Source organism: Erythrolamprus reginae, chromosome 3, assembly GCF_031021105.1.
Source record: "Erythrolamprus reginae isolate rEryReg1 chromosome 3, rEryReg1.hap1, whole genome shotgun sequence".
NCBI classification, from domain to species: domain Eukaryota; kingdom Metazoa; phylum Chordata; class Lepidosauria; order Squamata; family Dipsadidae; genus Erythrolamprus; species Erythrolamprus reginae.
In genome coordinates, this window is record NC_091952.1 from 10,530,297 (window position 1) to 10,556,510 (window position 26,214).

Here is a 26,214-nt window from a genome sequence, read left to right on the forward strand (position 1 = left end):
TGCGTCTGTCCATTAGCTTAGCCACCATTCCAGTCTTTCATTCCCCGGAAGATAATGGTACAGTACAAAGAGAAATGACGGCTTGGCTCACTTTTGAGAGGAGGGTTGGGTCGTAATTCAGAATCCTCAGCACTGTGAGCTGTTTTGCATGTAGCAGAATTGGAATAAGGCCTCTAGAGGTTTTAGCCTGCTGCATGTTTCTCCATATGATCCCAGCTTTACAGAATGGATACCTGGGGATTAAACAAAAAAAAAATCACCTGAGACGAGTTGTCGAAATCATTAGAACATTGCAGATTGTTATTCTTATTTATTAAATGTATTTGCCGTCCATCTCACCACAAGAATATTGCATATCATTTCAGATGGATAAATAACATTTCGTCTTCCCAGAAATCAACCTAATAAATAAGTCGATCGGTGTGCAAAATCTCAGTCAACCTTAGTAAAGCTGACACAGAAAACCCTGAAAATAGATGAGAAGCAATCTCAAGTCCTCTTTCCAATATTGCCAAATCCTTTTGTGGTTTCCTTTCAGAAATACTTTGGCAGGTTTGATATTCTGATCTCATTGATCTTTTCCCAGTGCAGTGTCTTACCCTATAACACTCTTGGCCCTTGCCTCTCACTTCACCTTTGCACTATTGCTGGTTTTCAGATTATGTACAAAATCCTTGTAACAAAGCAGTTCTGTGTGCTGGTCAATACGATGTCACCAGGTCTGCTACTAATATATATTTTACCGAAGAGGATGAAATGGCAGGTTCCACATAGGTCCAACTTGTGTACAAACAATTCCTATATAGTTTAGATTAATGGCAGTCATGTCAGCAAGACACTTTTCTCCCCTCTTGCTTTATTGCCATGATTCCATCTGAAACATAAAACTAAGGCTACACACATCCTACAGTAAATTGAAAGTCCCTTGCTGTAGCTTAGCTAATGTGTGAATCCAGTAGTATGGTTTGTAAGGCATGGTTTTTGACAGTAGTGTGAGGCTTAACCACTCCAAAAGTAGCTATTTTGATTTTCATTCTCAGAATAGTAGTATGTGCTGCACTGATTTGGAATTTTGGTTTTTATTGTTTCATATATATATACATTCGAGCAAAAGAAGTTATCTATGTTCAAATGTAAGCTTAAAAGATGATTACAACTTCATCTGAATCAGCAAAATGCTTGTCCTGATGGGGCTTCCCCTTGGACTGAGTTAGGCATTTTGTTTTCATTTTTTTGTAATGGGAAAAGGAAGGGGTGAAATTAGGAGCAATTTGTAGCAATAAGAAAGTACATCTGCATTTTAGCATATCACCAAGAGATAAAATCTTAAGGTAACTCACTGTGGGAGTGGTACCCAGATTCTGCCCTTTGTACAAGAATCAAAATGTTTAATTTTAACATTCACCCAAATTTAAAGGTATGTTAATGGTTTTTAAGAAATATGTCTTCAGTGAATTGGAGGGGGGGGAGTTTGGATTGGGTGTAGCTTAGAGACAAAAGGCTGCCTTTATAACTTAAAATGGGACATAATTTGTTACAATACCTTCAGTTGTGTGTTGACTCAAGTAGTCACAGACCAGTCATTAAGCATTTTATGTAGAGGTAGCAATTGTAACACCCACCTACCCATCCACAAACCAGCTTTAATCCATCTCCATCTTGTGGACGGTCTCCATGGATTGTGCACAGATCTGCCTCCACAGAAGAGACCGTGTTCCTCCTATGTCGTCAGCATGTAACTATGAAGCCATGGCTCTTTGTCCATGGGATGAGAGGAAATTTCTAGGAATCGAATTTGCCACTCAGGAAAAGGACTCATGCAAGGAATCAAACCTAAGAATGAACTGACATGCTCTACCTCGCGCTCTACCCACAGAAATCTGCAAATCCAACTCATTGGGTCTGCTTATTAAGGAGGAAAGGAAGTTAAGAGGGAGAGGTATTTCTTCAAAGATCAATGCTGTATCTTCGGATACTTTCCGGCCTTTCAATGCTGTCAGGTTTCACCTAGCAGCCATTCCCAGTGGAATTAATCACAGAATAGGATTCTTTTGCCCTGCTTTGCCATTTAAAAGCCAATTTGCTTCAGTCAATCTGAGCCAAGCATCGAGAAGATGCTTTGAATCGGTGTCTGCTGTCCCTCTTTGTTTTAAGCTCTACGGTGATCACCTTACCCTCTTTCTGTGGCTGGAATATCGCACAGGGTGATGTCACAAAATGAGAATTATGAAGAAATATCAGAAGTTCCAGAACTGAAGTCTCAGTTGAAGGCAGCTTGATGATGTCTCTCTCTCTCTCTTTTCGTCCCGTAAATCATTCTTAGCTTTGGGGGCACTTTCACGGTGTGTCAGTTAGGGCATGACAATTCTTGTGCTAATTATTCTGGCTGGGGAAAAAGCATATTTCTCTGTAGTGCGACAGGATGAATAAATCTCCCATCTGCCAAAGCTTAATTGAGCCCCAGAGTGCTAACATGACCCACACAACCCCACGAAAGGGGTGGATAATTTCTGAAGTCGGAAAAACTTCATAGCATGGATTTTATCAGGCTGTTTAGAGGGATGCAATTGTTGGACTGGCAGCTGACATGGCAATTCCACCCCACCTTCTAGCTTAAATAAGCAGTGTAGTTGATCTAATGGGATTTAAGAGGACCCTTTGATTGTAAGCGAAGCCCAAGTAACGTCATGGACCTGATAATTGATCTACAAACAAAAGGCATGTTTAAAAATACTGTATTTTTTAAAATAGTTATCAAAATGAAAAAACTGAATTTAGCTCCAAGCATAAGGATATTTGGCCACAGCACTTCTAATACGCTGCTCAACAAATCTAAGGTGATCATGTTACAGGGAAATTTATTTAGGAGTTTGTACTGTCAGCAAGGTCGGTCGACTCCATTTTAGTAGACGGTCCATACAGATCTGCAACTTCTCGGTGGAAAATGGCTTGCTTCAGAACTGACTGATCACCTGTGTCCCACTCGATAAACCATCTTGCATTTTGAACTTCAGAAACCTAAAGCCTTCATATTGATCAGACCTCCCCCTTTATCCTTACTGCGCAGGGGATTTACCAACAGTAAATGCCAGAAGCAAAACTGCTGCTTTCCTTTCTCGGAGAAAAGCTCCCAAGAGCGAAGACTCCAAGAACTACATTTTGACAGGGAGGGCACGTGGGGAGCCCAAATACTTAAGATTCTGGGTGGTATCTAGTAATATAAAATCTGATTGTGGCACTGCCATCCTCTTTGGGAAAAATTGGAGCCTTCTCAGATTTTGAAAGCACCCATTTTTGTAAAAACAAATTAAACCCATTACATTTCAATCAAAGGGCTGGTTTCCGTTTCAGGATATTTGCCAACAAACAATTTAGGCCCCTTTGGCCTGTATATTTTAAATTTTATGATGTCAATTTACATTTGAAAGAACAAAGTAGTAATAGTGGCTTGGGAATTATTGTGGAAAACTGACTACCCAGTTTTCATTTTTGTGCTTCAATTCACAATTTTTCCTATTGCATAAGTGCAGAAGTGTCACTATAGCTAATGGTTCAAATACACTACTCACTTTTTTAAAAAGTTGGGATGGTGGTTTTAGTTTGCTTTGTTCCCCCCCCCCCCCCCCCCGAAAGAGCAGGAAAAAGAAAGGGGGAGCTTTTGGGAGTCTTTTGGGAGTCTCTGGACCTTCAGAGTTGTAACTAGTCAGAAGGCAGGTAACACGGCAAACTGATTAATCTGAAGCAGTAATAACAAACCTTCCAAACTCCCGGAGAAAGGACATGAGAGTTCAGAAGGAGGCAAGGCTGTCGCAGTTCATTGATTTCTAATTGCCCCTGGCATTGACAAACAGCAAGAGGAATACAGCTGCACTTTGCAATTCATCCCTTTGCTGCATTGCTCCGTTCCTGGATGTGCAAACCCTGGCCTTGGGTCAGCTGTGGCCTGCTTCCTGCAAGGAATGTCAGGAAAACAGTCTGATTCTCATCGGCTGCAATCCAGATTAAACCAACCCTCCCCCTCAGTCCAGAATGAGGGAGGGCCTCTGCCTTAGGCTGGGACTTATTCAAAAATGCTGGGCTTGAGGGCCAAGAGTAAAACTAGATTCATCTTCACTGTAGTGTTACAATTCTTAACAGTTAAAATAATTTTATATCCCATCTCCCTGCTGTCACATTCAAAATTGCCCTTCACAGCCAATGTCCATAGTAATTGAATCCACAGTAACTGAATTTAAACATGCCTGGGATAAACATATATCCATCCTAAGATAAAATACAGGAGATAGTATAAGGGCAGACTAGATGGACCATGAGATCTTTTTCTGCCGTCAGACTTCTATGTTTCTATGTCTTTCCATGTTCCATCTGTGTAGAGATGCAGTTATGCCTTTCATCTCTGCACTAAAAGTTAGTGATGGAAAGGTTTCTTCTCTCTTTAAAAAATCAGAGTTAATTTTCATTCATCCTGAAATAGAACTGACAAGATTTTCTACATCAGGTGCCATAAGTGAACAACATAACTTCTGTCGTTGCTGGACAAAGACATTTGGCAGATGTTTGGAGAAAACTGGCTGTTGGCCAATTCCCCCCTTCTCCCCTCGCAATGTTAATTCAATAGCGACTTACGACATGTTAGAGTGACGTTCTTTCATTCTTTGGATTTGTAGCACGTTTGCCTAAAAAGCTAGCGGCTACCATCCGTTTTCCCGACTTCTGAAGCCCTGGGCTTCTATTGAGAGTCTGCAACCACCTCTTTTTCAGGGGTAACTTTCTCCTTTTCACAAGACTTTGGAAGAGCTAACAGTCATCCCTGTGGCTTTCAAACGTCTTTAAAATGTGGAGATTGGGATTTTTCTTCCACCACGACTTCCTTCCAAAATGGAATTCCTCTCGGCAGGCAAATAGGTGTTACCCCTCTGTCTCTTGAATCCCTAAGAGATTCAGTACAAGTCCCCAAGCTGCTGTTTCTCCTTAATAGGGAAAAGCATTTGTTTTTTTAAAGCCATCTCTGTTTGGAAGTTGACCACCCACTGAGCCGTTTACTCTAAGGAGTGGGGGGGGGGGAGGCAGTCTGTTATTCCCAGTAACTAAATGTGGTAAATGTCACTGCTTTCATAATTTATTCAAACGCCAGACTGCCAAATAGTTTTTTAACTTTTGTCTCGCCCCACTTTTCTGTTGTTTAGATAGATTGGTGTTGTCTAGTCTGAATGGAAATAATCATGTTCGTTTATGCTGGCTGAGGTTTCCCTTGTGCTATTCCTGGTCAGCTCTCCATCCGGCATCTTCTTGAGCCTTTGGAGATACAATCACCATTTGGACCTTCTTCATGAACTGTATCTCTACATCCCTGCACCTTCCAGCCTCCACTTCCATCTCCCAATTGCTGGGTCAAGGCTGAAGACTGCAGCTGCTTGTGCTCACCTCTGGACTACCACTCTGCTACCACTCTGCTGATCTTTCATGAGCTGGTCCCCATTTCTTGAAATTGGAGCACACACACAAAAAGGCTCCGATGCAATTTGAGACCTAATTGCTCCTTGATGGGAGGCTTTGTTTTTTTGGAAGGGGGGGGTTGCATATGAATTTATCCCTTGAAGATGCAGCCTGGTCACTGTTGTTTTCAACATGTTGACCAATTTGAATTCCTGAGGGGAAGGAAGGCGGATCCTTGCCCTAGCCCCATTGTTTCTGAGAGCTAGCTTCCTTTTGGGTGATGTAGAATGATGAGCAGCAGCAGATCCATCAAGATGAGCCCACAGGAGGGGGCAGTCCACACTGAATTTCATTCCTTGTGGTGAAACCCCTCTCCCAGCAAGATTGGGGTCTTCCCTCCCTGCACCGCATGTATTTACTTTAAAGGTCTTCGTTAGTCTTAAAGCATTCTTGCCCAATCAGCATTTGCCACTCAAGGGACTCTGCCGGTTCACACCGTTTCTTCCAGTACTTCTGTACCAGGAGATCTCAGCTTCAAACTTTAATACATGCGATGGAATTATATGTATTATGAGGAATTTCAAATGAAACCACCTTCCAACTTTCTTGCTCACGACACTCAGAGATCGTCTTGAGATTTCTCTTCCTATATGCTGATTGGAATCCCAGTTCCTCTTTAGAGAGGCAGCAACAAAACAACGGAAAGTTTCTGCTAAATGAATGAAAGCAACTTTTTGATGTTGACTGCCAGAATTAGCAAGGCGAAAGTCATAGCAAGAATAATTCCCAAGAACAATTCTGGCAACTGCTAATGTAAGAGGGGACCATTCATTGCAAGTTCTGGGTGCCACTCCTGCATTTTTTAAAACTAGATTTTAAAGAAGCCAAAATATAAACCACTTTGTTCAGCATGGTTAGAGCAAAGCAAAAATGTAAAATCACTTGCACGGTATCTTTTATATGACAACCCTATTATTGTTTTATAAGCAGCCTCAAATTTATAACAACTAGATTTTCATTGAGAAATTTTAAAAAACAAACAAAACTGAAGTACACTCACTTCTCCACAATTTTAGTGGTTTAGTCAAATATGTATTGTCAGTACAATGTCATTTAAAAAGAATATGTAAACACCCAACTAAAGAAAAGCCTGTAAACATAACTGGGTTCTGGAAATGTCCCCAGTATGACACAGGGCAGAGTTTCTCAGAAAATGAAGGACTGTGTTTGGTGGCATAGCCATTTTGGAAAACTTTTCCAGTGCTTGATGTTCTATACCTCTGGTTATCAGAAAACCAGAAAGGGCAAAGAACAAAATAATTTGCTGCTAGTTGCCTACATATCAATTAAAAATACTATGTGAATTTTTTAAATTATTCTATGTGTGTAAAGTGCCAGTAGTAGTATTTTGAGCTACTGTAATTAATCACTTTGGCCCTGTATTTCAAAACAAAAAATGGGGTGTAAAAATGCTAACGTGAAACCATTCCAATGCATACTGTAGTTTTCCAGCGACCTTTGATCATCCATATTTATTTATTTATTTATTTATTTATTTTATTGGATTTGTATGCCGCCCCTCTCCGCAGACTTGGGGCAGCTGACAGCAATAATAAACAATATATAACAAATCTAATAATTTAAAAGAAACACTAAAAACCCCCTTATTAAAAGCAAACATACACACAAGCATACCATACATAAACTGTATAGGCCCGGGGGAGATGTTTCAATTCCCCCATGTCTGACGGCAAAGGTGGGTTTTAAGGAGTTTACGAAAGGCGAGGCGGGTGGGAGCAGTTCTAATCTCTGGGAGGAGCTAGTTCCAGAGGGTCGGGGCTGCCACAGAGAAGGCTCTTCCCCTGGGTCCCGCCAAACGGCATTGTTTAGTTGACAGGACCCGGAGAAGGCACACTCTGTGGGACCTAATCAGTCGCTGGGATTCGTGCGGCAGAAAGTGGTCCCAGAGATATTCTGGCCCGATGCCATTAAGGGCTTTATAGGTCATAACCAACACTTTGAATTGTGACCGGAAACTGATCGGCAACCAGTGCAGACTGCAGAGTGTTGGTGTAACATGGGCATACCTAGAGAAGCCCATAATTGCTCTCGCAGCTGCATTCTGCATGATCTGAAGTTTCCGAACACTCTTCAAAAGTAGCCCCATGTAGAGAGCATTACAGTAGTCGAATCTCGAGGTGATGAGGGCATGAGTGACTGTGAGCAGTGACTCCCGGTCCAGATAGGACCGCAACTGGTGCACCAGGCAAACCTGGGCAAACGTCCCCCTCGCCACAGCTGAAAGATGTTTCTCTAATGTGAGCTGTGGATCGAGGAGGACGCCCATGTTGCGGACCCTCTCTGAGGGGGTCAATAATTCCCCCCCCCCCCAGGGTTTTGGACGGACAGATGGAATTGTCCCTGGGAGGCAAAAATTGGATTTATAGTGGCCGGGTTTTCTTGAATTACTGCCCTGACAGATTTCCTGATAGGAGACAGTCACCAGAATGTGCCCACTAGATCTCCCACCAAGCTAATCTTGAGGGGCTTCAGTAAAATAGCATGGTGATGCCCTTGGCTGACTGAGCAGGGCTGATTCTGTTCTGCAGCAAAATGCAATGATACCATCACATCTTGGCCACATCCACAGTGCTGTGAAGTGGCTGAGATACATTCAAGGGAGAGAAGACTCAATGAGTACCATGCATCATGCCCAAATCATTGCTTCCATTAAAGACTGGACAGACCTCTCTATACTGGAGATAATTTTGAAGTGTCAGGGACCTGGAGAAGCTGGTAGTTAGGCATGCCTAGCAATGGGCAGCAAACTTTCGGAATGAAATTTCAACTGGGGTGAAGTTGGCTTGCATAGGCGAGCCTTTCCCTATATGTAGACAACCCCAAAGTTTGACACTTGATTTTACGTTACTGCACTTAAAAGTGGGAGAGGGAATCTTGATTCTTAAGCCCGGGAAACTGACATGATACAATGCAGATTCTTGGCTTTGTAGCTTATTTGCATTTTATAATTGCCAGGAGAATTAGCGCAAAGGAATAAACATCAAATAAATTGACTAAATTAAATTTAACATCTTAAGTTGCATTGCAGGTTTTTGTTTAGGCCTCACAAAATATCAGAAACAGTTGGGCATATATGGCTGGTGCATCTATAGCTCACCCAATTCCAAACCTAAATATGAAAACTTATGCATTGTGTTAGGGAAAGGAAGAGGGGAGCAGCAATAACTGACAGCTGGGTATACTGTGTTTAAATACACCAGGATAAATTTGGCAGGGGGAACAATTGTTTTGACATAAATTTGGGGAGAACAAACTACAATCAACTTCAGTGTCCTGTTGCCCATCATGACTACCCATATTAATAGTAAGCCAACAGTATGATTTGGGCATGTCCTGAACCGGCTTATTCATGATACAGCACTCATATCTTATTCTATTAAAAGCAGTTACCCAGTGGCTTATAGTGATTTGTAAGTTGCAAGCACAGATGATTTGATAGATAAACATTTATTAATGACAACTTTCGCTTATTATGTCTAGCAGAGCACAACAGCCAACACATAGATCGTGCAAAATGCAGCTGCGAGAGCAGTCATGGGCCTACCTAGGTATGCCCATGTTTCACCAACACTCCGCAGTCTGCATTGGTTGCCGATCAACTTCCGGTCACAATTCAAAGTGTTGGTTATGACCTTTAAAGCCCTTCATGGCACTGGACCAGAATATCTCCGAGACCGCCTGCTGCCGCACGAATCCCAGCGACCGATTAGGTCCCACAGAGTGGGCCTTCTCCGGGTCCCGTCAACTAAACAATGTTGGTTGGCGGGCCCCAGGGGAAGAGCCTTCTCTGTGGCGGCCCCGGCCCTCTGGAACCAACTCCCCCCGGAGATTAGAACTGCCCCTACTCTCCTTGCCTTTCGTAAGCTCCTGTGTCGTCAGGCATGGGGGAACTGAGACATCTCCCCCGGGCATATACAATTTATGAATGGTATGTTTTTAGTAGAAATTTAGATTTGTTGTAAACTGTTTTTTTCACTTTCTTGTGAGCCGCCCCGAGTCTGCGGAGAGGGGCGGCATACAAATCTAAACAAACATAAACAACATAGTGTGCTATATCAATTCAATTTTTCCTGCAGTTAAATGAGTTTCCGAAATACTAACTAATGTTGGTTGGGAATGATGATTTCAACTAATCAATATATTGTACCTTTGATTTCTACTAACAATGGTTTCCTGGAATGGTAACCATCATAAACTTTCATTTATTTTGGTGGCATTTGGATGGAGCAGTAAGATTCTTGTAGGGCAGCAGTACAATGCATGTAAACGCAACAATTTAAATATAATTTCTATTCCAAAGAGATCTGAGAGCTGATGACATTTTTCTTCTGAGTCAGGGTCTTGTGTAGTATCATCTAGATGAAAATAACTCCATGGACATTTATGTTTTTGTAAAGAGGATGATGTTATTTTTATGAACCATTGAAAAGAAGTCCTGGTGTTTTGGGTTTGGCGGTGTGAATGGAAAAAGCACTGGGTATTCTTCTTGTTTAGTAAACTCAAGCCATTATTTAAAGCATTTATTATTATTATTTATTGGATTTGTATGCCGCCCCTCTCCGCAGACTCGGAGATTTATGTACTAGCATGTTATGAAAATGATTGCATGTTCAATAAGTACTCTATACAGTATAGCTGTTCTTGAAAGCTGATATAGACAAGAAGTACAAGTGATAAATGATCTATTGCTTCATAATTACTTTCCAAGTGGAGATGATGATGATGATATTATTATTATTATTATTATTATTATTATTATTATTATTATTATTATTATTATTTAGATTTGTATGCCGCCCTTCTCCGAAGACTCGGAGATCAATCTGTGAAAGCCCATTTTAATCAGGTTCTAAAAATTATAAACCAGATTTTGTGAACGAAGAAATACTTGAGTCTTGTTGCACCCTACATGCTGAGTGAATTTGGGCCCATTCTTTGTTTTCAGTCAGCATCCTCCTCACCAGAACTTTTCAAATTTATGGTCTTAATAGGTTTTTTTTTAATTATATACTTTTTTTTTTCTTGTTAGCCCCATTCAGTCACATAGAAAGAGGAAAATATGAATCAGTATAAATGAGTTCATTTATTGGGATAGATTTTCTTGATCCTACATAGCACAATATTTTCAAATATGGTGAAAACCTCAAATTTTCAGTTGGCTCTTTGTTTTAATTCTGGCATTGATAACTATTATTATTATTATTATTATTACTACTACTACTACTATTATTATTATTACTATTACAGTATTATGTTTATGTTTATAGGCCGCCCTTCTCGCGGACTCGGGGCGGCTTACAGGAATAAAATATAAATAAGATAAAAACAGTACAAACAATTAAAACAATTAAAATATAAAACCCTATATAAAACCAAACAGTCATCCCTCATTCACACTACTTGCCGGAGCTCAGACTATCACTCACAACCCCAGGCTTATTGGCATAGATGTGTTTTTTGGAATTCAAGGAGAATGGGGGCGGTACGAATCTCGGGGGGGGGGGCTAGTTCCAGAGGACCGGGGCCTCAACAGAGAAGGCTCTTCCCCACAGACCTGCCAGTTGGCATTGTTTGGCTGACAGGACCCAAAGAAGGCTGTCTCTGCTCAGAAAAACCAAGCTAGGTTAGCTACCTGCAGGAACCTCCCCCCTCAAGTCACTGACAACAAATACTTTGAAGTAGGCAAGATCAAGTGATTATAATGGATTCATTGCAAAAGATAATCTAAAGTTACACTCTTGTATCAGATAAGAACATTAACATGCAATTTGTTCATTGAGGGATTATAGTAGACGTCTTGACATACTTGACTGCTATTTTACAAATATGTTTGATTGAGCCGGGGTGGCGCAGCAGGTAGAGTGCTGTACTGTAGGCCACTGAGGCTGACTTGTAGATCTGAAGGTCAGCGGTTCAAATCTCATCACCGGCTCAAGGTTGACTCAGCCTTCCATCCTTCCGAGGTGGGTAAAATGAGGACCCGGATTGTGGGGGCAATAGCCTAGCTCTGTTTAAAAAGTGCTATTGCTAACATGTTGTAAGCCGCCCTGAGTCTAAGGAGAAAGGCGGCATAAAAATCGAATAAATAAATAAATAAATTGGTCACTTGAATTTAAAGAATTAAGATTGAAGTTTTCAAGAAGACTTAACATGGATAACCAAAACTATTTCACATTAGCTTGCTCAGGAAACCTTTTGCAACGAAAGTAGGAAAGGAATTTTCTAATTTTGTGCAGGCTCCGTCATGCTGCCTTATAAAGCAAACAATTTATGGAAAATATAAAACAAAATGAATTTCCCTGATACGAATATCTTTGGATTGAAACAGATTTTGAATTTCTAGTTGTGCAAATTAATAGCATCATGAGCTTATCTCCTATTGTCTTTACTGTCATACCACAGCAAAATGATTCATTGTTTGTTGTGCCTTGGATCTTGATCAGCTTTTGTAAGAATAAAATAATTTACGGTCTGTATGTATTCCATACATATTTGTATTAGAGTGTATTCCTTCATTGTTTAGTTATTCAATTTTTTTGTGTGCCGTTCTAATAACAATCACAATATTATTTAAACGTACATAGTGATATCATCTTTCAACATCTAATGTTTACGTCTAGCTATTACTTTAATATATTATATAAAATATGTATAGTAATATTCCCCCTTGATCTTGTTTCTACCTCTATTCTAGTTCTCAATAAAGCCAATAATTCCCTTTCTAACCATCATTTCTTGTCTGCTTTAGTATTTCAATCCTTGCTCCCTTTTTGACTTCCCTCCCAAACTCTGCCTTTGAGTCTTTGTCTCTGTCCACGTCCATCCTATTTAACCCGAATATTTCTTCCTTCTCTACTATTTTATGTTTTGATTTATGTTTTGTTCCCTGTGAAATCGGCCTGTGTGTCTGGACTATGATGGCTGTACAGAATGAAATTAAACATTTTTTTAAGCACAGAAAGGAAAGAATGGTAAGAATTAGGCCTACGGGAATATATGGTTATTTGTTTAACAACTTACTTTGAATTTGAAGTCTTAATATTGAACTATGTGTGCAATCTTTGAAGATGGAGCCTCTTTTATGTTGAAATGGGAAAACATTTGTGGTTTTATTTTGTCTGTTTTAATGTGGTCTTACTATAAAATTATTCCCTTTCTGACTGATAGATATGGGCCATAATCTTTTGTACTATGAATTCAACCTCTAAGTATTGAAGATCCCTTTACAACCTAATAGATCTAAGTTCTCTTCCTTTGGCCAGATATTGTTACGTTTTGCTTTCCAATCTGTTTGAAAGTTTGAAAAAACTGAAAAACAAAACCAACATGCCATTATAGTATTAATTGGTGTTCTGGGTTCAATAGTTCCATTTATCATTCCTTTCATATAGGACAGGGGTGTCAAACTCACATTGTCATGGCGGTGTGACATATGTGACACAATCGGACCATAAAATGTGAGTGACAGCCCTGATGTATGACATTTCTTTTGTTCAATACAGGTAGTTCTCGACTTAACAATCATGACTATAGTAACGGCACAGAAAAAAGTGACATGACTATTTTTCACACTTATGACTATTGTAGGATCCCCATGGTCACAAGATTAAAATTTGAGGGCTTGGCAACTGACATATCTTGGGATCATGTGATCACCATTTCCCAGATGGCTCCCACCAAGCAACGGTGGGAAATTAGATTCACTTAACAACCGGTGATTTGCTTAACAAATCTATGGCAAAAAGGTTGTAAAATGGGGTGAAATTCATATAACAACTGCTTGCTTAGCAGCGTAAATTTTGGGCTCAATTGTAGCTGTAATTCGAGGACTACCTGTAGAGCCACAAAAGACAAACACTTTTAATCATTGATTTAATGGTCTCCCCCCTCAACAAAAATCAGGTTAAATCATTCTTCTGGTTTATGGAATCATTTCTGTCATTATTAAGCCATTCTGCTACTTAACGCATAGTAGTTTTGAGTGTCAGGCAGCATAACAGTTTAATTAATTACTCATTCCTATAATTGAGCTAGCAATTTTTTGGTGTTAACAGCACATAAAGAAGAGCGGAAAGTTGAGGATAAACCAGCAGAGCCTTCTATGACGTTCAAGAAAACTGTTGGACCTACATCGGTGGTTGAGAAACACATGCCTTCTCAAACAAGAAGTGTGGCCCCGAAGAAGCCCGCGCCGTTTGCCAGTACTTCACTTATTAAGGCCCCACTGAAACATTCAGCAGCAGATTTTAAAGGGGTCATACCTAAGAAGTCTTCGCTTGCCACAGGTTCTGCTTCAGGTGGTCTTTCATCATCCAGGCCACCTTTGTCCTCCTATGGAGCCCATCCCATCCCTAAAAAACCAGTCGCCTCCTCTAGCACAGTGCCAGGGCTTAAGAAACCTGTGATGCCTCCCGCTTCTTCTTCAACTGCCCCCTTGCCTCCACAAGCCAAGCAAACTCCAAGCACCAGCCAGTCGCAACCTAATTCCCAGATTCGACAAAACATCCGGAGGTCCCTTAAAGAAATTTTGTGGAAAAGGTAGGAACGCTGCATATACTCCTGTTGAGAAGGAAATACTTTATAAAGGTTCTACATTCTGTAGAAAGGAAAGCCAGTTTGGATAATACTTAGCTGTTCTAAATTGTCCCAAGTCATTATCAGCACTTCCATCAAGTGTACAGTAAATTTACAAAGATTTATAATTTTATAAATGTAGAGTTCTTTTAAATCAAGTATTTCTCAATCATGGCAGCTTGGAGATGTGTGGCCTTCAACTCCCAAGAATTCCACATATCTTCAAGCTCCCAACTGAGAAATACTGCTTTAAATTATTTTGAAATGTGCCAGTGATGAAGGATGTAATTCCCAATCCAAAAAGGGCCATTTCCCCCCCAATCCTGTGTTCTCTGCAGTTGTTGGTGCTCTCTCAGCTAGCTAGCTTGCTTGCTTGTTTCTTGAGTAAGCCAAATCCATAAATGGAATTTTAGCATTCAGACAAATCAGCCACCGATAAACAAGAGATAAAACCACATTTATACACCATTCATTGACAATTAAAAAACAATGAAGGAAATAGATTATAGCCCATTCTTTCCAGCAGACTACAGTTTGCTAAGCAGGCAAACAACCTCACTAATCAATACTGTAATCATGAAAATTCTAAAGGGGGAAATCACATTCCACTAAAACTGGCAGGGCAAGCTTCTATACAGTAAACAGGCAGCAAACTCCACACTTAATACTGATGATGTTACCTAGTTCGGTACTGTTACATTTGCATGTAAACAACCAAGTTCAGAGAGCACCAAGAATTCCGCCATTGAACCCTGAACTACAGATATTCTCTTTCTATTGAAGTTCTGTTAATGAGACTAATTATTGAAGATTGTACAGTCACATGCTGCCTTTAGATTAAACTAATAGTTCTGTCTTTTTCCCCCCGCAGAGTAAATGACAGTGATGACTTGGTCATGACAGAAAATGAAGTGGGGAAGATTGCACTGAATATTGAAAAGGAGATGTTCAATTTATTCCAGGCCACAGATAATCGATACAAGAGTAAATATCGCAGTATTATGTTCAACCTTAAGGACCCCAAAAATCAGGTTAGTTTGTATTGAAATGAAGGAGAAATTGTGTTGATTGCTTTTATTTTCAACTCTAATTTAGTCATTAATATAAATTATTTTATTTTGCTCTGGAATATACAATACATCTCTACCTTAGATTGTTAGGTTTTGAACAAAATGACTAAGAAACATTTGGTAGATGTTTATATATAGTGAATAAAAATTGATTTCCCTCATCTCACTAATTGATCATGTGATAAATTGTGTTAGTATTGTAGATGCATTGCAAACAAAAATATTTATTAATAGACTGCTAATACTAAAGTATTTTTTCAGCTTCAGGATGAAATATTCAGCCTCAATGTGGATAATTTCAAAGAGTGATTAATGATTTAGGAATAATCGATTGCTAATCAAACGTAATAGAATTACTTGTATTTTATGTTGAAATCCAAGATTTAACATTTCTTTTTAATGCACATAAAGATGAATGTAAGATTTTTCATAAAAGCACAAAGGTAATGATTGAAATTCATCACATATAACATCATCAAATTGCTCAATTTTTAGCAACCACATTTAAAAAAATGAGTGTTCTTTCGATCTAGTTAGATGACTTAAATTGGATAATATTTATTTATATAGAAGTTTATGTTCTCTTATTACTGTGTTCTCTGTAGGGTCTTTTCCACCGTGTTCTTCGAGAAGATATTCCTTTGTCAAGACTTGTAAGAATGAAGCCTGAAGAACTCTTATCTAAAGAGCTATCGGCATGGAAAGAAAAACCAACCAAATCAGTACGAAATAATTCATTGTCTACATACAGTAGAACTTCTGGTCACGACCATAATTCATTCCATAACTTTGGTCACAAACCAATTTGGTTGTGACCGAAACCTAATTTTGGAAATTTACTTTCCACCAAAAAAAAAAAAAAAATGGTGTGGAAGGGAAAATTGTCCACGGAGGTGGGGGGAGTGAATTTTTTGGTTGGAACCCAATTTGGTTGTGGTCAGACGTGTTTATAACCAGAATATTAAGTTAAAATTGTGATGCTTTTTGTATTAATTATGGTTATGGGGTATGGTTAATAAGAATGTACAGGTAGTAATTGACTTACAAATGGTCACTAGGCTACTGTTAAAAGTTAAGACAGACCCTCCAAAAGCCATTTATGACCCAAATTTGAAGTTATTATGGATGCCCCCCACAATCACATGATTGCATTTTTGGAATACTTTTCAACTGCACTGTATTTACATTGAAGTGTCCCTCACTCACATAATTACAATTTACAATATTTTTTGCCTGAAAGCAGTTTTCATTTCCAATTCCACATAATCACAACCTCTCCTTGCGGACAGTGGTTTTCACTTAAGGATCATGGTGATTTGGTAACAATCACCACAAAAAAACCTTGTACGTAAAATCAAATTGGGCACATGCTGACCATCATGACCTATGACCCAATCTAGGCACAATTATAGCCATAAGCCAAGAATTGCCCATATTTGGATGTTGTTGTTATTTAACAAAGTAGCAATCACTCTGGATTTTGTAACTGGTTACAATCTATACAGTCATTCCCAGCCTGATGCTTTCTGGTTATATATTTTTTTATTTTATTTGACATTGACATTGCCTGACTCCAGTTTACTCCAGGCAGTTCTCAAAATAAAAACCAGCAGCGTGCAATCCAGATTGTATGAGCAAATGACAAATCTAGTCAACAGCAACCCCCCCCCCCCCCATACACACACCACACAAGGGATTCTAACTAGCCTAATGTCTATGGAGAGTCTTAGTCATCCAGGTCATTGTTGTCTCAAAGGTGCTTTTTTCAAGGGCTGAAGAAGATTCTTAGGAGGAGAAATGAAGTATCTTCAAAGAAAAACAAGGAAGTCCAGTTGCCCCTCAGAAAAAGCACCTTTGGGACAGCTAGACAAATCCAAGGTTTGGGAGTAGAACCAGATCTTTAGGGTGCTCCAGAATGCCACTGGGGAAAAGCCACCCAGACTTCAGGGGAGTAATTTATTTCAGAGGGGAAATGCTTAAAAGATGACCCTGCTTTGGTTTGAGGGTACCAGTCCTCACCAGGCAGAAACCACGGGAGATAGGTGTTATGGCCTGCTAGCTGGCTGCAGATTCGGACAGTGAAGAGGTTGGGGAGGAACATGGGCCAGTCCTGGAGTCTCGGGCAGGCTCTGCATTGGGGCCAGAGAGGGGGCCAAGGACATCTGGCAGTTATCAACTTCCTTCGAAGTCAAACATCAGTGAGTCAGAAGAACAGATGGAGCCTGTTCCCATGTGCAGAACTGTAGGAAGACAACAACTAAGAAAGCAGGGTCAATTTGGGAGTAAAGCCACACCTTGGAGGTGATTGGCGCCTCCCATAGGAAATAAAAGAGCAAAGGGATGTGGGCTTTTGCAGGAAACAATTTGTTCCTTCGGTCATTTCAAGGTTGGAAAGTTCTGTTTGTGACACTAATAGACAATGCCAAGTTTTGCCTTGCCCTGTGTTTGGAAATTAGTTCTCTGGCAGAGTTTCAAGTGAGTTGGATTGAGTGTGTATGACTGTGTAGTAGATGTTTTTATGATAATGTATTTTAAATTAGTTTTTTTTTAAAAAAAAATAAATATTAGATTTGTACTGTACTGTATTGGCGTTATGTTGTGAGCCGCCCCGAGTCTTCAGAGGGGGCGGCATACAAATTTAATAAATTATTAAATTATTATTATTATTATTATTATTATTATTATTATTATTATTATTATTAAGGTGTTGTTGATAAATATTCCTCTGAAAGACTGTTTGCCAAGCTTTGCAGACTGTGAATGAAATGGATTCACAGTTCTGTAAATAAAAAAGATTATGCCGAGGCGAAGACTGCTTCCTGTTTTCTAAGGAAGCCTAGGTTACAAGAATAGATCACATAAATGATATTGGGACTACAGTATCCACACCAACCTGAAGTGTTGGGAATGATGGATCCAAATGTAGAAAGTTTAGAACACTGATTAAAAACTAACCAAATAATCTTTTTTCTTCCTTCCACAGATAATGGCATCTAGGCGTAAAACCTTTGAAAACAAAAAAATGGCCGTGAGACAAGAACCTATCCCTGATGTTAACATGGAAGATTCTCCACCAGTGTCTGATTCTGATGTAAGTACACTTACTTGATTACTTGATTTTATGCATCCTATGTTTGGTAGCATTCCCCCAACTTACTCTTCTTGGATGGATTTCACCTCTATAACCTCCAGAGTCAGACAGCAAGAAATTATGAAAGTGGAAATCTAGCCCTTCCCTTTCAGCGCCACCAGTTTGAGGATGATTCTTTGAAAAGACAAGCTCTTAATAGAAAAAAAGAAATGCCAAGGATTTTTTTTTTTAAACTATGCTTCCAAATGTCCCAATGGTGCTATTTATTTTTCTTTTTTCCAAAGGCAACTGGACTTTGTTTTTCCCTGAAGACATTTCACTTCTTGTCCAAGAGGTTTGTTCCAAACTGAAGTGAACTGAAGAAATTTCTTGGATGAGAAGCAAAATGCTTTCAATGAAAAACAAAATCCAGATGCCTTTTGAAAAAAGAAAAGAAAAAGAAAGCACTTGGGACAGCCATCATCCCATAGGCATGTTTCCAAATCTTGCACTGTCTCTTGATATCAGAAAAAGAGAAAGAAGTGGGAATTACACCAAAGACTTACTGTGGGTTGCAATTTTATAAGGATATTAGCCATCGCCTCCTATTTCTGATTTGAGGATTTGTCAACAGAAGACACTAAAATGTTATACTTTAAATTCACCAAGAATGTTCCTTTTATCTTTGTTTAAGGATTCCAGAAAGAATTCAACAAGACTCAGGGTTAGATGCCTGTTGCCCTTTCTGCTTCTTAGTGATAAGGACAGCTTTAAAAAAAAGTTCTAATCTTACCTCAAGAATTATTTTGTTTTGTCTACATGCCGGAGGTGAATAAAACAAACAAAACCTCTGTATATTCTGCATATTGTTAGGAGCAGCAAGAATCGGACCGAGCAGCACCTGAGAAGAGCAGTGCACCTGTTTTGGATGTTTTCAGCAGTATGTTGCAGGACACCACAAGTCAGCATCGGGCCCATCTTTTTGATCTGAACTGCAAAATTTGTACAGGTGGGTATAAGGCTCGCGATGCTGCTTGTTCATCCTCTGCCCTCCTGCTTATGAAACCATAATGTTAAAGCCCCATATCCTGTTGCAATGATCGTTGTTGGTTTTGATTACAATACAGGTCAGATTTCTGCCTCTGATGAAGAATGGACTTCGAAAAAGCCCAAATCATCAACTGCTAAGAAAACAGAACCAAAGTCAGAAACTAAGTCCAAACTGGAAAGCTCAACACCAGCAGATAACATGGTGGTAAAAAGGGAAGATCAGGAGAACTCAGGGAAGATCTTGGAAGCCATTGTGGAACCTGTGCCTGAGACAGTAGTTCAGCCAAGCCTGGAAAGAACGTACATCCCTTTATCCCAAGTGCAAAGCAACTCAGAATCTTCTCTATCCATGGGGAATTCAGCCTATCCTTCATCCTATGTCACCGGGGTCATCACGACAGTGACTGTTTCTGGCAAAGATCCCCGAACAGCTGTGAGCACCTCTGCAGCTTCTGGTTCTGCTGGGATTTCTCCGTTGCATCTCACTTCTGCTCCTGACAAAGGTTCTGTAGCAGAGAGCAAGACAGAAATAGTAAGACCTGCTTCATCAGCTCCAAAATCCATTTTAACAAAACCATCAGATCCAAGATACCTGGCAGGCCCATCGTCTTTAAATGTCAGGTATGCTATGTCTGGGAATTAGGGTATGGTCATAACCTATAACACAAAGTATTTGGGAGGTGCCTGTCTGTCTTGTCTGTCTGTCTGTCTGTCTGTCTATCTATCTACCTGTCTGTCTGTCTGTCTGTCTGTCTATCTCTATCTATCCATCCATCCATCCTCTGCCTATACACAGTATGTAGACCTACTAAAACTCTTCTAACCAGAATGCCAATGCTGTTGATCAAACACCATAATAGGTCCAAAAGACTTCAAACTAAATTATTTAACATATAGAATAGTAGAGATGGATGGGATCTTGGAGGTCTTCTAGTCAAGCAGGAGACCCTATACCATTCCAGAGAAATGGTTGTCCAAGGTCTTCGTAAATACCTCCAGGGATGGAGCATCCACAGTTTCCAGAGGAAAGCTATTCCATTGATTAATTGTTCTTACTGTCAGGAAATTTCTTTTTAAGTTCTAGGTTTGATAGCTATGCAAAGTAATTAAGGGACTTGGAACAAGCAAATCATAAGTATTGCCCCCCCCTCTAAGGATCATATCACTCCATCTCCTGTCATATCAAAAATAATTTATTTGGCACAGACTATTTATGTCAACCAGCAAATTGTGGAAAGCTTGATCTAGTGCTGAGTAACTTGCAATTCTGAATTCTAATACATTGATGGGGTTAACATTAAATAGGTTTCTCAACCTTGGCCACTTGAAAAGGTGTGGACTTCAACTCCCAGAATTCTTGCTGTCTAGGGAATTCTGGGAGTTAAAGTTCACACTTCCTCAGATAGCCAAGGTTGAAAAACATCAGCTTAAATTGATATGATTGCATTACAGCGGAAATATTGAAAATGTTTGGAATGGAGAAGCTGTTATGGGGAAATACTTTGAGAGATTTTTTTCCCCCTTTTTTTCTTTTGCAGTATGTCAGATATTTGGTCCCCTCCGGAAGGAGATACACCCCTGTTTCTTTCTCGTGTGAATACCATTTGGAAAGGTTTTATCAACATGCAAGGTGTGGCTAAATTTGTCACCAAGGCTTATCCAGTCTCCGGGTGTTTTGATTATCTCAGTGAGGTAGGATTTTAGAATGTTTATTGGTTTTGGATGGACGCTTGTGGAAACTAATTTTGTTTTATTACAGGTAAAATGTCCTTGATTTACAGCTGGAATTGAGGCTGGAAATATGCTCATAAGTTGCTGCAGTCATTGTGGGTTGTTAGGTGACTGACTTGATTTCATGACACTTTTTGTAGCAGTTGTTAAGTGAAATCAGGTTAAGCAAACACAGTGGTCATTAAGCAACTCCATTAAGCAACTCTCTCCATAGAGAAAGAGAGAGAATAAATCATGGTTATGTAACTGTTTGATGCTGCCAGTGGCTATAGATGTGGGCCACTTGCTGAGCCTCCCCAAAATAATAATTATAATAATTATAATTTTTTTTTAATTATTATTATTATTATTATTATTATTATTATTATATTTGTATGCAGGAGGCAGGAGGCCATCAGAACTTTGAATCTGGGTCATAATTTTTTTTCTGAGTCGGTCATAATTGGAGGACTCTTACAATATTTATAGCTCAGGTTGAAATGTGGGGTATTTGGTATTCTCTGAGCTTGGTTCTTTTTTGCAGACATTTCATTATCCAACTAGGTAATATTATCAGTGATCACTGATAACATTACTTAGTTGGGTAATAAAACCTCTGCAAGAAAACAAGCAAGCTCAGAGAAGGCCCCACAATATGACTTCCCTTTACAATCTAGCTGCTAGAGTATGGACATAAAACATTCTTTCAAATTATTTCTCATGTTTTCTCTTTAGGATTTACCAGACACAATTCATATCGGAGGGAGGATCTCACCAAAAACAGTGTGGGATTATATTGGCAAACTTAAATCCTCCGTATCAAAGGTAATCAAGTGTGGCGGTACTATAATCCATTTGAAATGTGATGAAGCTGATGTTATAATAAATGACTGGGGCCAAATATTGCCCAAGGCTGGAGTTAACCTCAGTCTGAATTATTGGCACAAGCAATTCCTAATGTGTTCCACTCTAAATATTTTGAATAACAGGAACTTTTAAAAGAATTGTGCATGCAGCTGCTGTCAGTCATAGTTTCTAAAGTAAGCTTTATTGGTGAGCTTTGTAAATAAGTATTATATGATTGTGATATTTTTTAAAGATAATATATTTTAGTGCTTTTTTTCTTTGATTTAAGATAAGTAAGAATTTTTGCTGGCCTGTTACAGGGTTTTTATTTAAATATATCCCCAAATATTAACTTTTAAAAAAACATTATATATTAGAATGAAGTAAAATTTGAATTACTAATAATTATTTTTCACTACCTTCAGCTTAATAAATTGGTAGGGACTTTTTAAAATTTTTAAAGAAAGGTTAGTTAACATAACTTTTTAAAAACTTTATACCACCTTTGAGCTTGCCCCAAATATTCTGGATGAATTTTTTCTAACATACGTGTTTCCTTAGCGTATGTTGCTTTTACTTGCTCTTCTCCTCCCCCGCTCCAAGAGTCAGTATTTTCCTTTATATTTCTATATGCCAGGAATTGTGCTTAATCCGTTTCCACCCAGCAACAGAAGAGGAGGAAGCTGCCTACATCTCTCTCTACTCCTATTTTAGCAGCCGGTGCCGATTTGGAGTTGTAGCTAATAACAACAGACATGTCAAGGACCTGTATTTGATTCCCCTCAGGGCTAAGGATCCCATTCCATCCAAACTTTTGCCTTTTGAGGGACCAGGTAAGCAATAAATGATAGGAAACATGACATACCTTCCGTTCCCAACATACAGCTACAAAGTATTACACCAGACATAACACACTACATTCATTTATTTAGCATATTCATCCATATCGCAAAAATAGAACTCTAGGTGGCGTACAAACATAATAACTGATAAAAGTGCATAACAACATAATTATGTATGTGTGTGTGTGTGTGTGTGTGCGCGCGCGTGCGTGCGTGCGTCTACAATTTGTTTCCCTAAAGTGTAGTTTTTTTCTTTATTTTTAAAATAGTTGTAGACATATTAGCCACATTTTACAACATTAATACACAACACGTGTTCCATCTTTGATTGGTATCTTCCTAGCAATTTACACAATGAAATTCAAGTTGAACATTAGAATCTGCTTACCCATTGTTGAATGGGGTTTTATATAAGCAGGTATGTTCTGACTAAACTTGATTTCTCACATCCCAAATCTTACAAGATCTCTAAATTTCAGTATAACAGTTTCCAAGTGAAGTAAAGGAAGAGGAAAATCAAAAGTGTTAAAGTTGCAAATGAGACATAACACCAAGGACCTTATTTCCCTCTGTGACATCACCTCAATCAAGCTTTTGATTCGTGGGATGGAAATTCCAATAAAAACATCAGAATCAGAGCTCATTCCTTAGCTTTAAAGGTAGATTTTTGGGGGCCTAATAATAGACTTTATTGAACAAGTATTTCATGATATCAAGTATCCTGGAGAAAAATCTTACATGGTTGCTAACAGCTGACATTATCATGATGGTACATCTCCATTGTACATTGCTACTTAGTTATAGAAATAAAAAAATAAATATCTATACTTCTGCCCATATTGAAGATAGAATTTCTGAATGCTTCATGTATAAAACCAAATGTAAATGTTTGCTCCAGTAAATGGATTGCTCTGAAATTCTTTGGATCCAGAAATGCAGGCAGACGAGAACTAAAGAAAAGAAGAAACATTCTCATTTTACCAAAGTCACTATTCTTTTTTGGATCTTCAACTTTTTTCTGCAGTCTTTTTTAATCACTGAAAATCTTTGTATCATCATAGTTAGTGCAATGCTAAATTAGCCAACCCAAATATCACATGAATTTTTAGCATTAATTCACACCAATAATCATTTTATAATTTTGGCAAGGAGATTACCTACTGGATAAATGGAAGAGACTGAGAGCACATATTGGTTCTATGAATCACTGGCAGGAGCACCCCAATTGCTGCTTTGAATATTAAAATTCTGCTCTCCTGGTCCTGGTAGAACACTCAGTTTAAAACCTATTGGGCAAATCTTAAGACTGACGAGAACTGGGAATATTCCTTGAATATTGCAAAATGTTCTGTATTCTTGAGGAAAGATCCATAGTTATCAACATCTTGATGAATTCCACAGATATTTTCTGAAGATTGCACGCATCTTGGAAAAGTAATCCCTAAAGAACCATTCTAAATCAGATAATTTGGTGGTCAAAACAGTCAGGGCTAAAAATATAATCCCTGCAATAGATTGACTTCTTATAAATGTTTTGGTTAAATGCTGTCAAAAAGGAAGCCGTGATGCATTCTCTAACGGGTCTCTGGTAACTTGAAAGGCAGGAAAGGCAGGCCTGAAATCACCTCTAAATAATAACAATTATTGCTCCGTCAAATGTACATAAATTAAAATATCTATACCATGGACATAACAATTTTGGAAGAGCTGTGGAGAAATGATTCCATAATCAACGAGTAGAAGAATCCATCAGGTAAAGAGAGAATTTGACTTCGCACCAGTTGTTGGATCCGTCCCAGATCCCAGCATTGGGATGATTGCAGCATTGGGATGGAGCATTGCGCAACCGTCAACATTTCTCAGGAATTTATTATGATTTTCCCTTAAATCAAACGTTACATTTTTTGCACGTAAAAAGTCACTTTATTCTCTGCACATTTTTTAATGCTGATTTGCATTGCCATCCTAGAATATCCAAACTCAACCAGTACATATTTCAGTGTACTTTTGAGAAGGGAATGATGGTACTCTTTACAATAAATTCTCAATTCTTTTTGTGAGTGCATTGGCAATCACAACATCACACTTGTAGCTGTCATTTTAGTTAGGAGATGGGAATTATAATACAGGCAAGGACCAGGAAATTCTCAAAACACACTTTCTCGAAAGGAAACACTGAACAATATTTGTGTATAGTAATTTTGATGTATTTTCACACAAGGAGTTTTTTGTAGTGTGGATGAATATGTCGAAAGATGTAAAATCATAAATGTTCCCCAGCCCCAAAGATGAACTACTGCTTTCATTATATAATCTCAATAAAAGAATTTTATACAAAGTGGTAATTGTCTTTTTCAATCAAATGCTTTGTATGATAAATTGTATCTCTTTTTGAAATAAAGTGTCAGGTGTATGTAGCTAGCAATATGCAGCAGGATTATTTTACAAGTACATTCTGGGAATATTCTACATCAATAGGCCCCATTTTAGAATTCAAATTCTTGTTTTACTTGAAATTACAGAGTACAGTTTAACACACAGACAAAAATTTAGAATCAAAACTCAATAATAATTATCTCTTACTCTAATACATCCAAGGTGGAAACTACAAAAACTTCAATTTTAAGTAGGCCTGTCGTGTTCAATGTATTTACAATGGTTGCAGAATCCTGGAATCATGTGATGATCACCATTTATGACCTTCCCAGCCAGTTTCCAACAAGCAAAGTCAAAGGCGGAATTTGAATTTGCTTAGCAGCGGCTAAGCATTCATCAACTACAATGATTAGTTTAACACCCATGGCAAAAACAAAAGGGTCATAAAGTCGGGCACGACTCACCTAACAGCTATATTCTTTAGCAATGGAAATTCTGGTCCCAGTTATAGTCAGAAGTCAAGGACTACCTGTCTCAGAAGGGCAGGGAAAGTAAAATAACTAATCTATGCGAATTACTTGTCCACTAGCCACCCCTGCTCTCAAAGCGTGCTCTTTCAAGGCTTTTACTAAAGCTATGCCAGTACTTTTAGCATTTAAATTACAAAGGGTGTACAACAGAATGGCCTTGCAGTTGCTCTATCACAGGCTATCGTCGCCTTCCAACATTAGCAATCTTTATCATTGTCTAGAAACATAGTGTGCTTTCATATCCACCAATGAATTATCAGATACCTACAAACAGCCCCACTAATACACTTCTCGAGAGCATCAAATTCCCAGCAATAAAGTTAGGGATTGGTTTTAAGGAGGAAAATGTTTAGGTGGCATTAGCAGTGTCTAACCCGTATCAGCATAAAACAATGGAGTTGCATTCCATGCTGATTGAAAGCTTTTCTATAGCTGGGGAAATTTTCCTTTCGTGCTAGTAATTCCCTCAAAAACATAAAATGTATTGCTTGTATCCCAGTTCAAACTAGTTTGACGGTTGGAGGGCAAGCATTTTGGGGGATGAGGCAAACCAAAGTTGATATCGGTGTAAATACCAGCTAGGAATAAAGGATCAGATTGGGGTTGAAAAGGGGGCAGAGGCAAAAGGA

General features: G+C 38.9%; 1 protein-coding gene across 9 annotated transcripts in view; it reads left to right on the plus strand.

Moving 5' to 3' along the window:
• DIDO1 (death inducer-obliterator 1) overlaps positions 1-26,214 on the plus strand; it is a 124,111-nt gene that overhangs the window by 90,764 nt on the left and 7,133 nt on the right. For all 9 annotated transcript variants that reach the window (XM_070744468.1, XM_070744469.1, XM_070744470.1 and 6 more), the window contains 9 exons: positions 13,572-14,055; positions 14,963-15,122; positions 15,767-15,883; positions 18,145-18,252; positions 19,105-19,240; positions 19,359-19,902; positions 20,820-20,973; positions 21,727-21,816; positions 22,475-22,670. In XM_070744468.1, the coding sequence (XP_070600569.1) occupies positions 13,572-14,055; positions 14,963-15,122; positions 15,767-15,883; positions 18,145-18,252; positions 19,105-19,240; positions 19,359-19,902; positions 20,820-20,973; positions 21,727-21,816; positions 22,475-22,670 (1,989 nt within the window). The remainder of the gene's footprint in view (positions 1-13,571; positions 14,056-14,962; positions 15,123-15,766; positions 15,884-18,144; positions 18,253-19,104; positions 19,241-19,358; positions 19,903-20,819; positions 20,974-21,726; positions 21,817-22,474; positions 22,671-26,214) is intronic.